Here is an 18,130-nt window from a genome sequence, read left to right as displayed (position 1 = left end):
GCAAGTCAGCCACTGGGCAACCTTTCTACTTGTGTTGGACCCATCTTCCTTTATTTTGAGGACATCTGGGTTGGCTCTAGAAAACCTCTTCTTCCCAAGTTCCAATGAAACTAGAGACACCATTGTCTGGAAGTTCTCAGTCACTCAGTAGGTGGCCCAGTCTGGTGACCTGAGGCAGCCAATTGTTGACCCTGGGGACTTGGCTAGGCTTAACACCTCTCAACATGTAGGTTGAAAGGAGTGTAAACCTGAACCCACAGAATTACTCTCAAAGGGCAGTGTAGTCTGGCAGCTAATGGACTATTGATATTGGCAAATAGCAGTCATTATGACTAGTATAAGCAACTTTACACTAAGCCAAACAAAAACAACAAAATGGAGTATTGACATTGGTCATAATGACTGCTGGTATTATCAGTGTACACAACTTTACATTAACCAAACAAAAAACAAAATGCAATATTCATATTGACATATAGCAGTCATTATGACTAGTGTAAGCAACTTTATACTAACCCAAACAAAAACAGCAATCTGTGCCTGGATTGCAGATCTAGCTTGTATCTACCCCAGCACTTAGAACAGTCACATAGTAAGTCCTTGATGAATATCATTCTTTAAAAATGGTCACACTCATGTGTCTTTTGCATTCTGTGACTGAGAAATTGACTGGGATAGTCATTTGAATATCACATTTATAAACTGCAGATAAATACATGAGGATACAAAAAATGGATCAGTGAGTCTGAAGAAAAAATGGAGAGTAACATTTACGGAGTTATGTAAATTTTCATAGGAATATTTCTTAGGTCCTTGCTTGATATCTTTGAAGCCCAAATGATTTGATTATGAATGCCAGTATTCCCTTGGTTAGGTAAATGTGTTCATCACAGGCACAATAGGAAAACTGACTATTTTTCTACTGAGGGTTGATTGCTTTTATTGGAAAGTGGCAGTATTGGGTGAAGTGAAGTTGGGTGTTAGCCTCTTCATCATCCTGTCTGCAAATATCTTTAGAGGCTAATCTTGGTTTGTACCTTAAGAATTCACATTTTATTTTTAAAACTAAGACTCTACTTTTTCCTTAAGTGAAAAAACAAAGCTCCTAAAGGTAGAGAATTTAACAGCAATTTTTTTTTTCTTTTTTGCAGTTACTGCTGAACATGAGCTCTGTATCAGCCAAGCTGTAGTATTTATTGAAGATGCAATACAGGTATTGGAAGTAGTTTGTTTAATTTCAGTGTTCTATTTTGCTTCCCTAATTTGGGATGCTGAAACAAGACCAAACTAAATTAAATTTTAGGAGTATTATTTATTTTATAGGTAATTAAATAATTAAAATTCCTAAAGTTCCTGTAAAGTGAATATTGCAACTATTTTAATACATCATAGGTTTAATAATGCATCATATCAATCCTGAAATAAGCAACTCTGCATGACCTTTATAAGTTTTCTAATGCTTTGCTGCCCCAGAGTGGAAGCACTCTTTCTTTGGGATTGTTTTCTCATCCCAAAGAAAAGAGTTTAATTCAAACTGACTCTGAAATAATTCCAGCAGGAGCTTGTGTGGCCTAGTGGAAGGAGTGGGTGCCTGGAAGTCAGAGGACCTATGTTCTCATTCCCAGCTCTGCACCTGGCCTGCTGTGTGACCTTAGGCAGGTCACTTAAGTTCTCTCTGCCTCAGTTTCTTCACTTGTAGAATGAGGATTCAATACCTATTCGCCTTCCTAAATAGGGAGAGGGATTATATCCTACCTGATTATCTTGTATCTGCCTTTGCACTTTAGTACAGTAGTTGGCACATAGAACTTAAAAGATAGTATTATTATTATTATGAAGAACAAATATGGTTGGGTTATTGTTGGGGTTAACCAGGAGGGATTTGAGGAGAGGAAGTTATGTTTCTTCCATCCTTCATTCTCTTTACTTACTTTGAGAAGCTTCTTGCTTACCCTGAACAGGTAAAAAACTGCTTAGAGTACAATGTGGATTTAGTTAGTCAAGGTATATATTAAGAACTTACCATATGCTAAATGCTACAGTAGCTATAAGATAATCAGATCAAACAGTTCCTGTCACTCCCAAGCTCAAGGCCTGAGATTGTGATATTTTTCCACTACAACCTGGGTCAGTCCAGCTGGGTGTTGAACTATTTTTCAGTGTCTTGGACACCTACAATTTGAATGTCTAAAGAAAAAAAGTCAGCCTCCCCAGTCTCTCAAAATGAGGGATGACATCACTGCTTCCAACAAGGCTGTTCACTGCATTTTCAAACATGGTGATTCTCATATTTTTCTGGGGTAAGAGGAGAATTTAGTGCATTTACATGAAGTTGACGTTTCCATCCTTCGCTAGTAGGTGAAAAGCCCTTTGTGATTGTGCCTAGTCTGGATATAGAGAAGCAGCGTGGCTCAGTGGAAAGAGCATGGGCTTTGGAGTCAGAGGTCATGAGTTTGAATCCCAGCTCTGCCACTTGTCAGCTGTGTGACTGGGCAAGTCACTTAACTTCTCTGTGCCTCAGTTACCTCATCTGTAAAATGGGGATTAAGACTGTGAGCCCCACGTGGGACATCCTGATTCCCCTGTGTCTACCCCAGCGCTTAGAACAGTGCTCGGCACATAGTAAGCGCTTAACAAATACCAACATCATTATTATATACAACCTTCCAAACAATTCAAACTCCTTTTCCACTATCTCTAACTTTAAAAGGGGGCAGAAACAGCTCTTTAAGATGGAGTTGTGGGTTGATGTCAACCCAAGTAGTTTCATGTTCCAGCTTGATGGCCATTTTGTGGATGAAGTCTCTGAGCTGTGGAAAGAGTAATCTGAGCCTGACAGATACTGAAGAGAAGAGTGTGTGACTGGCTGGTTTCTTCTTCTAAACATATATTATTACCCATGTATTCAAGCAAAGGAAACAATTGAACCCGATCTATGTTGTAGGGCTATTTTTTTTCAATGATATTTGTTAAGCGCTTACTATGTGCCAGATACTGTATTAAATGCTGGGATAGATACAGAGTTTTCTCAATTTGTCCTCACAACTTACTGTGAGGTAGGGATTATATAAACACCGATAGGTTGTAAATTACCCAAGGTCACTTAGCCTATCAACAGTGGAGTTCGGCTTGGGATCCAGGAATCCAGATTCCCATCTCTTTCCTTTAGATCTGAATGCCTCTCCCAACATTATATTGAAAAAAGACTCAAAATTGAATCAAGCCTAAAGTATTCCAGCTTGTCATTTTGTTATGAAGCAGCTTGTCCTGTGAAAGTAGATGCAGTGTCTGCGATTGTTTCACTTATTTTAACTTCTTGCTTCCAGTATCGTTCTATTAATCACCGCATGGACTCTAACTCGCTGTGGCTCTATCGATGGTATTACTCAAGCATTTGCCAATGGTGAGAATTTACTAATTTAGCAATGGAGTTGGATTTAAGATTTCTAATATGCCTTTCCCTAATTTGGCAATCTTAATGTTATTAACAATGGAATAGATTAGTTACATTAAGGTTAGAATAATCACTGATCTGCATGATTGTCTTTTGGTTCCATCTCGATGCTGGTTAGGGTAGGATTTAGCCTGAGTGGAGCATTCACACCATCACCTATGGATCTTTTTCAGTTAACAAGAACTGAGGCATAGTTCCCTCTGTTCAGTATTCATCAGCTAATTGGCACCAAGGGTTCTTCTCCAGCAGAAGAGTTGTTCTGGAATGATATCAGGTTTCTGAGCACATAGCTGCTTCCTTGAATGGTCAGTCATGTGATAAAAAGGACTATAGGAAATTCTCTGACTTCTTTTCCCCTTAGCAGAGTGATATGCCAGAGGTTGCAGAAAGGGAAAGATAAGGGAGAGGGCCCTGGAAAATGGCTGTTAGGTGAGACAAATAGCTGTCTTGGCCTGCTGGGGTCTGATGAGAGGCTGATGGAGAGACTAAACCAATGGTTGACAACTCCTCCTGGAGTGACCAGTTGTGACTCTGGACAGACACTAGTAATAGTAATAATAGAAGCATTTATAATATTTACTTTTAGCACTAACTGTGCAAAGCACTGGAAAAGCAGTTAATGTATGAGGTATAGACATGGTCCCTGGCTCCCAAAAGGCTCACAACGTAGGACCGAATGAGGTGGTTGGCAACAGACAAAGGCAAACAAGAACACTAAAAACAGAGATGACAAATCCAGTTCTCCCATAGTATTGTGTTTTCACTATGTTTTTTGAATCTAACACAACATTAGAAAATGTTCTTTAAACAGTGACCATCTCTCTGGGTATAATGAGATGCATGCAGTGGTGGAAAAAATGGTTGTGTGTGTGTGTGTGTGTGTGTGTGTGTGTGTGTCAAAGTGTTGAATGAGGCGTAATTGCTACAACATGAATTTTCTCTTTTGTGAGTCTCATCAAGAATGTAACCCCTGCATTAAAGGAGAGCCAGCAGTATTCTGCATGTGAAAAGAGTAACTGCTATTTTGAATTAAAATGCAAAATTTTATGAAAGTGAATTGGGAATAAAGGATAAGTGAATTCATTTCAGAATTTTTGATAAAACTGCATTACCAGAGTTGGAAGCAATGACAATAGAAATAGTTTAATCTAAATTAAGATAATTTTATGGTTGCCTGGCTTGAAATGTGGATGAAAGTCCCGCATTCTAATCTGCCTTTCATTTGTCTTAAAGGATATCAAGTTTCAATATTTTCCTCATCTTGGCACTGGCATTCATTGAGACACCCTCATCTCTGACTGTTACTTCTGACGTACGCTACAGACGGCCCCCCTGGGAACCTCCTTGTGGCTTGACCGAAAGCTTTGAAATGTTTTGCTTCCTAATATTTATAGCTGATGTCTCCATGAAGGTAAGATTAGAAAGCTTGCATCTCAACGGGGTCTTAGAGGAGGAGACGGGTCAAGAGAGAGTGTGTGAAGGAACATGAACTTAGGTGTATTGGTTAATCAATCATAGTATTTATTGAATCCTACTGTTTGCAGAGCGCTGTATTAAGCACAAACTCCTCCTCTAGGCCTAGCTCTTTGTGGGCAGGGATTGTGTCTTCCAATTCTGTTCCATTGGACTCTCCCAAGTGTGTGGTTAGTACAGTGCTCTGTACACAGTAATCACTCAATAGATACCATTGATTGATTGAGAGTACAACACATAGGAGTTGGAAGATACAATTGCTGTCCTCAAGGAGTTTACAATCTAGTGGGGAAGACAGACATTAAAATAAATTATAGCTAAAGTAAGCAACAGAGTACAAAGATACATAAGTTCTGTGTGGTAAGTATCGAAGTATACAGGTGATGCAGAGGGAAGGGTGAAGAGTGTGGGAAGGAAGGTTTAGTTAGGGAAGGTTTCTTGGAGGAGATATGATTTTAGTAAGCCTTTGAAGAAAGGGAGAGAGCTGATATGGGAGGAAAGCTCTGTAATCTCATGCTTTAGCAATTAGTAAAGTTGGTACAACTGGACTGTGGCCACTGGCAGACAGTTATGTACATATCTGTAATTTATATTAATGTCTGTCTTCCCCTCTAGACTGAAAACTCCTGGCAGGAAACAGCACTGCCAACTCTATTATATGGTGCTCTCCCAAGCGCTTAATACAATGCTATATACACAGTAAGCACTCAGTAAATTTGATTGATTGTCAAGGAGCAGCATATCCCCTTAGCAAACTGTAGAGAAGGAAAGACTGGAGAGATTTCATCTTCAGCCACTATTTTCACTTCTTACTGTGAAATTTAGTCAGCTTCCGTTTTGGAAATATTTTTTCTGGACTTGTTCAGGGACTTGGGACTTTGTGATTTTAATACGAAATGCGTTAAAAATTTAGACAGAATGTCTCAACATTACAAGATCTTGGCCTCAAAAGGGAACATTGTTAGGTAACCTTTTTTTTTTCCCCCAAATCTTCCACCTTGGACTGCTTGTTTGTCTCTGAAAAGGTGGTGCAGGGCAAGTCATCTTGGTTGTGCCTTCAAGTTGAACAAATTTGAATGTGGTTGAGATTCATTTATTAGCCTGCAGTTAAAGTCTGGGTAGTGGGCTGGTGGATGCATCTTTCTTAAAACATTAGTTTAATTAAGAGGATTTGCTGTTGTTAAATAGAACTGAGGATTAAACATTTTGGCAAACTTGTCTCTCATTTCTTATAATGTCTATTTCTCTGAGAAATCTCCTAGAAGAGGAAGGAAATGAAAACTTCTTTGATCATATGAGGGACAAAGAGATAAAAATATCCATTAGAGAGAGAATAAAAACATCCAATGATAAGGAGAGAAGAATTATGTTATTTGTTACTGTCTTTTGGAAATTTGTTCTTTTCCAAGAGTGTTGTGAGGCTAGTAGAATGAAAGTAAGAACTCAAAATGTCCTTGATCTCAGAAAAGAGGGTCATGAATAAAAAATTACTTGAAAAAGTACAGAAGTGCAATAGAGATAAGAGAACATGTCACAGATGTTTATTTAATAGTTGGTAATTGCGGTGGGTTTGGAGAGAATTGAGAAATATGCTGTCAGTTGGTTTGAGGAAGGAACCCTGTGGTCTTCTGTCTGTTTTAAAATTGTTAAAACCCCGAAATGAGATTCAGATCAGATTTGTCTGAAACCCGTAAGAAAAAAATTACACAAACTTTTCTTGAAAAATCTAGAATAAATGGCTGGGGAGTTTATTGTTTGGTTTTTTTTTGTTTGCTTTTGCATAGTAGGAGTTAGCATGCGCTGTGCTTTTTCCCTGATAATAAGCAAGTGAGGCAGGTAGAAGAAGATTGTTCTGTGCCACAGGAAAGATAAGAGCTACTGACTGGAATGAGTGGGCATGAGGATTTTACTTTTCTTCTGAATTTTCTTTTCTATCTCTTGATCGCCAACTCTACTTTGGTGTAGGGGAGCATCGCATTGTGATGGTTAATATTCCTGTTTCCTCCTACTTCTAAACATTACTGATAAAGTGATTTTTTTTCTACCATTCCATAAGATCCCAGAAAATCCATTGTAGAAGTAATGATTTTTCAGTCAGTGTTTGTGGATTAAATGTTTTCAGCTCAAAGGTACTAAAGGAGGATGCAATTACTTGAGTGATTTGCTGCAGGTAGGTAGCACAACTGGATAATTTGGGGCATCAATCCACCTTGAATCCTCAGTTGTTCAGTCATCCTCCAGTTTCCTTGAGCCTGACTGACCCAGCCACTCAGTGACCATGTCTGCTGACTGCTTTGCTAAGTGCTGTGTGGTGAGCAAAATGAACTGTAAGGCTTACGATCTCTGTCCTAAAGTTCACAATGTAGGTGGAGACCAGATAAAAAGAAATCATTTAACACATAAGCAATGCATTAAAAAGGAGATAAGTATAATAATTATGGTATTTGTTATTAATAATAATAATAACGGTATTTGTTAAGTACTTACTATGTGCCAAGCACTGTTCTAAGTGCTGGGAGAGATACAAGGTAATCAGGTTGTCCCACATGGGATTCACAGTTTTAATCCCCATTTTACAGATGAGGTAACTGAGGCACAGGGAAGTTAAGTGACTTGCCCGAAGTCACACAGCTGACAAGTTAAGTGCTTACTACATGTCAAACACTGTTCCAAAAGCTGAGGTAATTACAAGTTAATCGAGTAAGACAGACTCCCTTTCTCACATGGAGCTTACAGTCTAAGTAAGAGGGAGAACAGGTATTGAATCCCCATTTTATATTGAGGGAACTGAGTCGCAGAATAAGAGCTCAGTAAATACAATTGAATGAATGAATGAACAGAGAAACAGTAAACAGTGAGCCCCATGAGGGACAGAAACTGTGCCCGATATAATTAATTTGTACCTATCCCAGTGCTTAGAACTGTGTTTGACACACAGTCAGCATTTAACAGATAACTGTTTAAAAAAAAAAAAAGCCAGAATTAGGACCCAAGACTCTGACTTTCAGGTCTGTGTTTTTTCTATTAGGTCACACCAATTCCCACCATATAAAAAATGTCCTTTAGCTCAGTCATTCGTATACATCTCTTTGACATGGCAACTTCACCTGGTCTGTTTTGTTTTCCAGAGCTATTTAATAGGTTGGGATGAGTTTCTGAAAACCAAATGGCTGCTGGCTTATATCCTGGTCCTGGTGGTTTCCTTGACTGATTGGACTGTGTCCCTGAGCTATGCTTGTGAGGAGGTAAGGAATATAGGACTCCAGAAAGCAAAATCTGAGAAAGAATTTGCTGCAATTGGAACTTGTGTGTGCATGTATTTGTGTGTGTTTTGTGAAAAAGGGTAAAGGAAAATTAGTTAAACTCCTTATTAGAGAAAATAATTGAGAATCTGGAATCATTTAAACATGATGTAACTGTTATAATAATCAGTACTGGTAATGAGATCTATCATAGAGCCAATGGTTTATGCCTTAACATATCTTAACTGAACCATTGTGAAAATTAATGTACTAAAGAATTTGAACCATGTGAACCATGTCTAGACCAAAGTGGAGACTATTACTTCCTAATCTTTCTCCAGAGTAAGAGATTAGAGGTAATTTCAGTGTGAGAATTTAGGGGAGATTTTCAGCATTGGCTAGTGGAAAGAGCACATGCCTAGGAGTCAGAAGACCTGGTTTCTAATACCAGATCTCCCATTGTGCTGCTATGTAGCCTTGACCAAGTCACTTTCCTGCATGGAATGTGAGTCCTGTGTGGGAAAGGGACTATATCTGACCATATCATTTTGTGTCTACCCCAGTGTTTAATGCAGTGCTTGGCACATAGTAAGTGCTAAATTATCAAAATTATTTGCCATATTCCGTTTTCATTGATTTTCATTTCATTTTATTTTCATCCATTTTCATGAATGAACGAATGAATATCCCCCTTCATAAATGGAAAAATGGACACAGCATTTGAAGTCTTTCATTTCCATTAGCATTTCATTTTCATTCATTTTCTATTTTCATGAATGAATGAATTTTCCTCTTCATAAACGGAAAAATGGGCACAGCATTTGAAGCCAAGGGAACAGTAATTTAGGACAAAATCCTGCTTAATGTGTGGAAGACAACTCTTGGGGTTCCCTTGTAATATTCCATTTAGGTGGGGGCAATTGATCAAAATCATCTGAAATTGCATCAGTAGCATTTACAGTGTGTAGGGCATTGTATTAAATCTGCTACTGAGGGAAAAATTTTAGAAAACAGCTTGAAGTTGCTTCTAAATTGCCTGAATCTAATTGTCCGAGAGAGAGAATTTAGATATTTTGGAGTACATGTCCTCTTTTTGTATAATCCATTGATCCGTTAAAACATTTGGCCTTGGGAACCGCTCTTAATAAACCATCACCCGATGAGCCAATAATCATGGATAGGGTATTTATGTTAAGATGACACATCTTGCTAAAATACCTCCTGTGGAACAGGGATTCAGCCTAAAATTTTATCCAGCAAATATTCACTGAAAAGTTTTTCAAAGCACAGGTAGATCCCAAAAGATATAGATCATGGATTAAGGTTCTTTGACCTGTTTTCCATTTCAAAGCCACTTATAGAAAAGGAGAACCAAAGCTCTTTTAGGTCTTGTTAGTAAACTTGGCTGCTCCTAGCTTGTCAAGCAGTGAAGTGTGGATGTAATGGCTTTTTTTTTTTTTGGTGTTTGTTTCCAGACGATTAGAGTACGGCGCCTTCTTCGGCCATTCTTCCTTCTCCAGAATTCTTCGATGATGAAAAAGACATTGAAGTGCATCAAGCGAACATTGCCTGAAATGGCCAGGTGAGTGACCTTGGGCTTTGGAGTCAGAGGTCATGGGTTCTAATCCCAGCTCTGCCACTTGTCAGCTGTGTGACTGTGGGCAAGTCACTTAACTTATCTGTGCCTCAGTTACCTCATTTGTAAAATGGGGATGAAGACCGTGAGCCCCACATGGGACAACCTGATTCCCCTGTGTCTACCCCAACGCTTAGAACAGTGCTCTGCACATAGTAAGCACTTAACAAATACCAACATTATTATTATTATTATATTCTTGGAGTTTTCATGTGATACATTGGGTACTCATAGCTTCTGTTTTCAAAGAAGACAATGCCAAAAAAAATCAGGTCATGATTCTGGGGAAGCCGTGCCTCCCACAGGTAGCCCACAGGTAGCCCTCTGATGCCTGGTATTTTTGTCCTTTAGACGTGCCCTCCTTAGGATCTCAAGTACTTGATGCAAAGTAGTGTGGTATAACAGAAAAAAACACAGGTGTGAGATTCAGGAGACTTAGGACTAATCCCAGCTCGGACACCTGCCTGCTCTGTTTGGGTAAATGACTCAATTTCTCTGTGCCTAAGCTGCAGGATCTTCCCTCTAGATTATAAACTCAGTGCGGGCAGGGAATGTGTCTGTTACATTGTTATATTGTACTCTCCCAAGTGCTTAGTACAGTGCTCTGCACAATAAATACAATTAAAGTCTGACTCATTTGCAAATTGTTCTTCCTTTCCTTTAGCCTGGGAACTCCACCATATGGGAGAGAGGCTGTCTAATCTGATCATTTCTACATCAGCATTTAGCACAGTGCTCGGTGCGAAATAGTGCTTTACAAATACCACAATGATTATTATTCTGAAACTTAACCCTGCATAATGGCATAATGAAAAAAACAGAGGACTGGGAGTCAGAAGATTTTATTTTATTGTCAGCTCAACCACTTTGTGAGTTGGGACAAGTCACTTCACTTCTCCATGCCTCAGTTTCCTCTCTGCAAAATGGGATTAAGTACCTGTATTCCCTCTCCCTAGAGTCTGTGGGCTTCATGTGGGACAGACACAGTGTCAGATCTGATTGTATGGGATCTACCAAGAAGCAGCATGGCTTAGTGGAAAGAGCCTGGGCTTGGGAGTCAGAGGTCATGGGTTCTGATGCTGGCTCTTCCACTTATCAGCTGTGTGACTTTGGGCAAGTCACTTAATTTCTCTTTGTCTCAGTTATCTCGTCTGTAAAATGGGAATTAAGACTGTAAGCCCCATGTGGGACAACATGATTAACTCGTATCTACCCCAGTGCTTAGAGAAGTGCTTGGCACATAGTAAGTGCTTAACAAATACCATTATTATTATTATTACCCCAGGGTTTGGCACATAAGGGTATAACAAGACTATTATTATTATTAATATTAATCCCACACATTTTTCAGTGGATAAACTGAGTCAGAGAACAGTGTTGCTAAAAGTCATGGGGTTAAAGGTTTTAACTGGACTTTTTTTAAGGATTGATGTAGATGTGCATGTGTGTTCTTTCTGATAGTGTTGTGCTGCTGTTGACACTTCATCTATGTCTCTTCACCATGTTTGGGATGCTACTGTTTGCTCGAGAAAAGGTAATTTCGGGGTTGGGACAATACCCCTGAGTTTTGTTGGCCTGGGTTGAGGAGTTCATGAGTGAGCATTGTATCTGCTGGCTGTTTTACCTAGGTAGAGAGATGAGAGCAGCATCAGAATTATTCTCATTCAAGTAATACTACCAAGGAAATTTTCAGAAACTAAACAATTTTCACAGCCCACAATGGCAACTTTCCCATATGCCTTGGACTGGTACTTCCCAAATCTCTACCTAGCCAAATGATGATGCCAACACTTTGATTTTTCCCCAACAATTTGAGCTTAAATTGTTTTTTGCTAATGACGTGGAAGGTTTCACAAGGGTAATGATGTGATATGTAGCAGAGAGAATGGGGAGAAGTTCTAAGACAATATTGCAGAATAGTAATGATAGAGTAGTCACCAGCTGCTTGTGTCCAGGCTCCAAATTGAATTAAATACATATTAAGAACTATAGTAACTTCCTGGAGTTAATATTGTGATATGATTTTTGCTTTAGTTCCTGCTTGATGGAGACCTTGGGTTGAAATGATAAATTGTTATCTTAGGTCAAGGCAAGAGGGGACCATTCATTGAAATGCTTTCTCTGGCTAATGAAAGGAATCCAGTCTTAATGGAAAATGTCTTGCTGTATACTGCATTTCAAATCCTAGTAAATAGGCCTCAATTCCCGATAATTACATACACCAAAAGATGACCTTGAATACAGATAATGTTTTAAGCTTAAATACCTGGGTGGCTAGAGTTAAGAACCAAGCGTCCCTATTATTTATTACCTGGTCAGTTGTTTGCAAGAGGACACAGGAGGAAGGCCTTCTTTGGTGAAGGTCTTTTGGCTGAGTTGGCTCAAGACATTTTGATGCCATAGACACAAAGAAGGGAGCCTGAAAATACCCGAATACAGAGGACAGGAACTGAAGTCGGAGAGAGAAAAGGGGCCTTAACTGAATGGTACTTTAAGTAATTATCTAATACACTGAATAGAAGATCTGGCTATATCTTCTAGATTATGTTCTTTTACCAATGGAACTATGTGTATTTTTCCAGATAACCAACTTGTATATTCTTGCTGTTATTACAATGTATATAAAGCCAGCAAAGATTTTCAGTTTTTGATTACGAAAGATAAGTTTGGAGAAGGAACCGTGGCTCAGTGGAAAGAGCACGGGCTTTGGAGTCAGGGCTCATGAGTTCGAATCCCAGCTCTACCACTTGTCGGCTGTGTGACTGTGGGCAAGTCACTTAACTTCTCTGTGCCTCAGTTCCCTCATCTGTAAAATGGGGATTAAGACTGTGAGCCCCACGTGGGACAACCTGATTCCCCTATGTCTACCCCAGCGCTTAGAACAGTGCTCGGCACATAGTAAGCGCTTAACAAATACCAACATTATTATAAGTTTAGGCATTTCAATAATTTTCTTTTCCTTCCTAATGAGTTCAATTCTAGCTACTTATGAGCCAGATGAGCTTACCATCTTAGGTAAAGTGAACTGTGGAGGCAACTTAATGCATCTGAACTAGCGATTCCTACAAGCTTCATGGCATAGTGGATAGAACACAGGCCTGGGAGTCAGAAATGTCATGATTCCACCATTTGTCTGCTGTGTGATCTTGGGCAAGGAACTTAACTTAATAATGTTGGTATTTGTTAAGCGCTTACTAGGTGCCGAGCACTGTTCTAAGCGCTGGGGTAGACACAGGGGAATCAGGTTGTCCCACGTGGGGCTCACAGTCTTAATCCCCATTTTACAGATGAGGGAACTGAGGCACCGAGAAGTTAAGTGACTTGCCCACAGTCACACAGCTGACAAGTGGCCGAGACGGGATTTGAACCCATGACCTCTGACTCCAAAGCCCGGGCTCTTTCCACTGAGCCACGCTGCTTCTCAACTTGTCTGTGCCTCATTTACCTCATCTGTAATGTAGGGAGTAAGTCTGTGAGCCCCAAGTAGGACAGGGACTGTGTCCAACCCAATTTGCTTGTAGCTAACCCAGAACTTAGTACAGTGCCTGGCACATAGTAATTGCTTAACAAATACCATAATTTTTTTTTATTATTATAATAATATAATAGAGTGGATACTCTGTGCTGTATGAGACTCATGGTCATAATTTGTGTGTGATCTCCATTCTTTGGGGGGGAAGGAGGCAGTCTATATTTTCTGTTAGAGAGGAAGGTTTGCATAGGAAGCTTTGCAGATTGGTCCAGAAAATTTGCTCAGTAACATTTTTTTACCATTCCTGGCCACACTTATAAGCGTCGTTGCAATAATGAATCTGATGGCTGTTAGCTGATGACTACAGTATCAACACCAATGTTAAGTGTTGAGCACTTTGATACTCACCCTTCCCCAACAGCAATTATATACATATCCTAATACTCTGTTCCTTCCCATTCATGTAATTTTTTTTGTCTATCTCCCTTGAAGGCAGGGATTGTGTCTTCCAACTCTATTGTACTCTAAGTGCTTAGTACAGTGCCCTGCACACAGTAAGTGCTATATAAATATGATTGACTGCATTATATCATCAGTCCCACAGCCTAATTTCTTTTAGACCCAGTGCAGTTTTTTGGACCCTATTCTAATTTTCCTGTTTTAGAATAGATTTGAGGGAAAAATCCACTGTCTGTAATAAAAGGAGCAGACCCAAAATGGTGATGGAGCCGCTAAAAGTCAAAACAAGTTAGGGCATCGCTAGTTGGGGCAGTAATAGAATGGAAGATTCATTTAAAAAAGATGCTTTGTCCTGAGGAGTCTGCTAGAAAAGGAGAGTAGAAAGAAGCACTACCAGCTTGGTATGACCCAAGCTTATATAAGTAAGGTTTGCTCCTTTTGTGTTTGTCAGAATGTTGCTTGCAACTTGTACTGTCTTGGCTAGCGGGCCCATTATTTCTGGGCCCTTATGCTTCCATGAAGTGTTCTCCACTCGTCACATGGGAAGCACCAGATTGAATGGTTTATTCCCTGCTAACCCAGCGATGTTTTCAGTCTTGCAGTTGTTCTTCAACTCTTAAACTCTAGGTTGAGTTCTCTTGTGACACTCTGAAGTTATGCTGTTTGCTTTTCCTCACAGCATTTTTTTAGTTAGAGAGCTCATGAGATTCTCTCTTGTCTTTGTATGTCAGTTTTTACTTCCCAGATACCTTGTACTGTGCACTGCACTAGATGGGTAGTCAGTAATTTATTCTACTCTCTACCCTCCTGTGTGTACTGAGCCAATCAATCAGTGGTATTTATTGAGTGTTTGTTTTGTGCAGGACACTGTACTAAACACTTGGGATGGTGTTGAGCCAATCCGAAGGCTTGTGTATTCTTTTAACTGTATATTCTTTTTTCATTTCAATGATTGCAAAGCAGTCAGAAGTCAGCAGGAAGGGCACTAGAAAGCGTAAGTGATTGAATTGTCAGTTGCGTACGTCTGTCTGGATCTGTTCACGTTGTGGCTCTTTTAGGTCTTGTTAGTAAATTTGGCTGCTCCTAGCTTGTCAAGCAGTGAAGTGTGGATGTAATGGCACTTGACTTGCACTGGCTACATAAGAGGCAAAAAAGGCTATTTGATTAGAATCTATCAATCGTCTCTTTCCGTATCCCACCTTGCTTGGTCAAGAGAGAGCCCCCAGATACATATAGCTTATGGTGCATTTGGTGTAATCCAAGGCAGTAGGTTTCCATTTGATCCTAATGGATTCTTCTGTGCAAAATCGAGACTGCCCCAAGGCCCTTTCTGGGCTCATTAAATCTGAATGACTCTGTGATTAGGATAGCCGACAGGACCAGGAGAGATTGGAGTATTTTCGCAACTTGCCTGATTCGCTGACTTCCTTGCTGGTGCTGCTGACTACTGCAAACAACCCTGATGGTGAGTAAGCAATTTTTCATATGCCAACCCTCCTGACCCTGCATCCAGGAATAAGTTCCTGAGTTTTTTATTCAGAATAATAAGCAATTATTCTTGTCCACTTTCAAAGCCTATTGAAGGTTCATCTCCAAGAGGCCTGCCGTTACTAAGTCCTCCTTTCCTCTTCTCCCACTCTCTTCTATATCATCCTGACTTGCTCCCTTTATTAATCCCCCCTCCCAGCCCCACAGCACTTTATGTACATATTTGTAATTTATTTATATTAATGTCTGTCTCCCCCTTTAGAATATAAACTCAATGTGGACAGGGAATGTGTCTTTTATACTGTACTCTCCCAAGCACTTAGGACAGTCTCTGCACACAGTATGTGCTCAGTAAATACGATTGACTGACTGTCTGTAAATAGCCTTCCTACACTCTGGACACTGCCCTTAGCCCACCCACAGTTTCATTAGGGTTGGTGGATGGGAGTAAGAGCTTGGAAAAGTCTGAAATGCTTTGTCAGCTAAGGTGTTGGGGTGACAACAGGATTCCCAGAAACTCCATCTCTTCCAGGAGACCTTCCTTGATTCATTTGCTGCCTTCTACGGACCATTTCTCTGACTCCTTCCAGCTTTTCTGTGCCAACTCCACAATTTTGCACTCACACCAACCCTTGACCCTCTATGCATATCAAAATACTCCACTATTTAAGCACTTGTTCCTCCACATATCCAGTTATCCTTTATCATCTTTGATCTGTCAGTTATTTTCGGCTCTTCCTTCCTCACTAGACTGTAAACTTGTTGAGAGCAGGGATCATGCCTTCTAACTCTAATGCACTCCCCCAAAAGTTATTAACACAGTGTTTGTTTAATAATACCAATTGATTGATTCCTGAGGCTGGCTGGAAGCCTGGACTAATGACCTGTTCTCTCTAAAAGAGAGTTGTGCCAACCCACCTTGTAGACCATCATCTTGGCAGTGAGGGGGCGTGGTTCAGATTTGCCTCATATATGGTTTAAATCTACTCAAATGCTCATCTGGAAATAAAGCTATTTCCCATTGTAAACTTATCTGAATTCCTAATATAGAGGACCTTGCAGATGGATAGAGACTATCCCCTTACTAATGTTTCCTTTCATTGACCAACTTTCTGCTTTCCCCTTGAAATTTTGTGAGATCGTGTATTGATGTTTGAGCCTGGCTATCCTGCTTGCAGCTACTGAGGGCAGAGCAGTGCACCCTTGGAAGCTGCATAGGGTAAATCAAGCCCTTTTGCCTGTCTCCTTTAAAAGCAGCTTGTGCCTCCTTACAGAATTTCTGTCAGGGAATGCGTATTTTACTTCTGCTGTACTTTTCCAAGCACTATGTACATACAGGGCATTGCATTCAAAAAATGTTCAATAAAAACATTACTGTAATTGCTACTGCCCTCACCATTTCCACTCTCTTCTAAATAATACAGCTGCTCATGGGGTGGGCCAGAGGTCATTGTAGTTCAGGCTTCTGTTTGGCTCTCCCAAGTGCTAAGCACAGTGTGATGTACCCAGCGGGGGCTCAGAAAATACCTTCAGTTCCATGGCCACTGAAGGGAAGGCTCTTAGACTCTTGCTCCTTGTGGGTAGAGAACTCTGTTGTCTTGCATAGTTTGGTGCTCTGCACATGATAAGTGATCAGTACTTAGACTGTGAGCCTCATGTGGGACAGGGACTGTGTTCAACCTAATTAACTTGTATCTACCCCAGCGCTTAAAAAGTGTTTGACACATAGTAAGTACTTAACAAAATACCAATAAAAAAAAGAAAGAGAAAGCTGCAACCACCATCAGGTAGAATAATCACCAGCACTTGTTAGAGGATTGTGCATCTTCAGAGGCACAGTGACACAGAAATACAATAATCTTAGATCGAGTACAAGGAGAGGCACTTCTCAGTACAAGGAGAGGCACTTCTCCCCTCCACATATATGTGGAAGACTCCTTCATGGACTTAAATCATCCTCTGTTCAGGGACAAAAAAGTTGGGTTGACATTTTGAATAAATTGATGTTTAACATATTTAAATGCCATTTTGAATCCCTTTTTAAAAGATATGCTAGAATAGAGCAATGCCTAGTCTTTGTGAACTGTATAGGAAATGGAAAATTTCAAAGTTAACCTTTTTCAATTGCACTTGTATTTGATTTCTTTTCCTCTTAGTGATGATCCCTGCTTATTCCAAGAACCGGGCCTATTCTATTTTCTTCATATTATTCACCGTAATAGGCAAGTTTTTCAATGGCTTCTTTGTTTTGTACTCCCCTGGATTGTCCCTAGAACTGGGTCAGCAGAGCGAGGGAGGGAGGGAGGTGGGAAAAAATGGGGACATAGTGTCCTGGAAAAGGTAATATGGGTAATTCTATTGAGAGGAGGTCGAAATAGGAAAACAGGCAGGAATTAGATTAAATGGGAGAAAACCATATTAACTTTTTTTTCTCTTTCTTCCTTAAAGGAAGCTTATTTCTGATGAACTTGTTGACTGCCATAATATACAATCAGTTTAGGGGTTATCTTTTGGTGAGTAAAATCTCGAGCATGTTGACAATGATTTGGTTAAATTGCAAACTTTGGGAAGAACTACTTCTAATGTCTTAATCGCCTTAGAAGACTTCTATATTTGTTTAATCCCCAAACCTCCAATACAGCTCTTTGCCCACAGGCATTAAGTAAATACTGTGGATGGAGTTAGTCACATATATACAGAGAGAAAAGGCAATATTTTAAGAATATTCTTCATTCAGACATTTTCCCTAGAGTCATTTCCATGAGTATGTTTTTCAGACCTTGAATATGGCACTGTTTTGTTATCCTTGAAGTTCCCACTTGTTAGACAAATTCCCCTTTTCTCCATCCCACCTTTTCTTAGGAAAACTTCTTGCTTCACACATTTGAGGGATCTTGGTGAAGTCT

The 18,130-nt window shown here is 39.8% G+C and overlaps 1 protein-coding gene across 2 annotated transcripts in view; it reads left to right on the top strand.

Moving 5' to 3' along the window:
* Positions 1-18,130, top strand: part of TPCN2 (two pore segment channel 2) — a 55,715-nt gene that overhangs the window by 12,734 nt on the left and 24,851 nt on the right. Inside the window, exons 2-10 of one of the 2 annotated variants that reach the window (XM_029060224.2) lie at positions 1,152-1,213; positions 3,327-3,403; positions 4,688-4,865; positions 8,056-8,172; positions 9,645-9,751; positions 11,267-11,339; positions 15,102-15,201; positions 17,381-17,446; positions 17,673-17,737. In XM_029060224.2, coding sequence (XP_028916057.1) covers positions 1,152-1,213; positions 3,327-3,403; positions 4,688-4,865; positions 8,056-8,172; positions 9,645-9,751; positions 11,267-11,339; positions 15,102-15,201; positions 17,381-17,446; positions 17,673-17,737 — 845 coding nt within the window. Of the gene's footprint in view, positions 1-1,151; positions 1,214-3,326; positions 3,404-4,687; positions 4,866-8,055; positions 8,173-9,644; positions 9,752-11,266; positions 11,340-15,101; positions 15,202-17,380; positions 17,447-17,672; positions 17,738-18,130 lie in introns of those variants that run through there. The other variant, XM_029060225.1, reaches the window with a different exon arrangement.

This window comes from Ornithorhynchus anatinus, chromosome 3 (assembly GCF_004115215.2).
Source record: "Ornithorhynchus anatinus isolate Pmale09 chromosome 3, mOrnAna1.pri.v4, whole genome shotgun sequence".
Classification (NCBI taxonomy): domain Eukaryota; kingdom Metazoa; phylum Chordata; class Mammalia; order Monotremata; family Ornithorhynchidae; genus Ornithorhynchus; species Ornithorhynchus anatinus.
The sequence above is the reverse complement of the archived record's forward strand: the minus strand, read 5'-3'. Positions and strand labels throughout refer to the sequence as shown.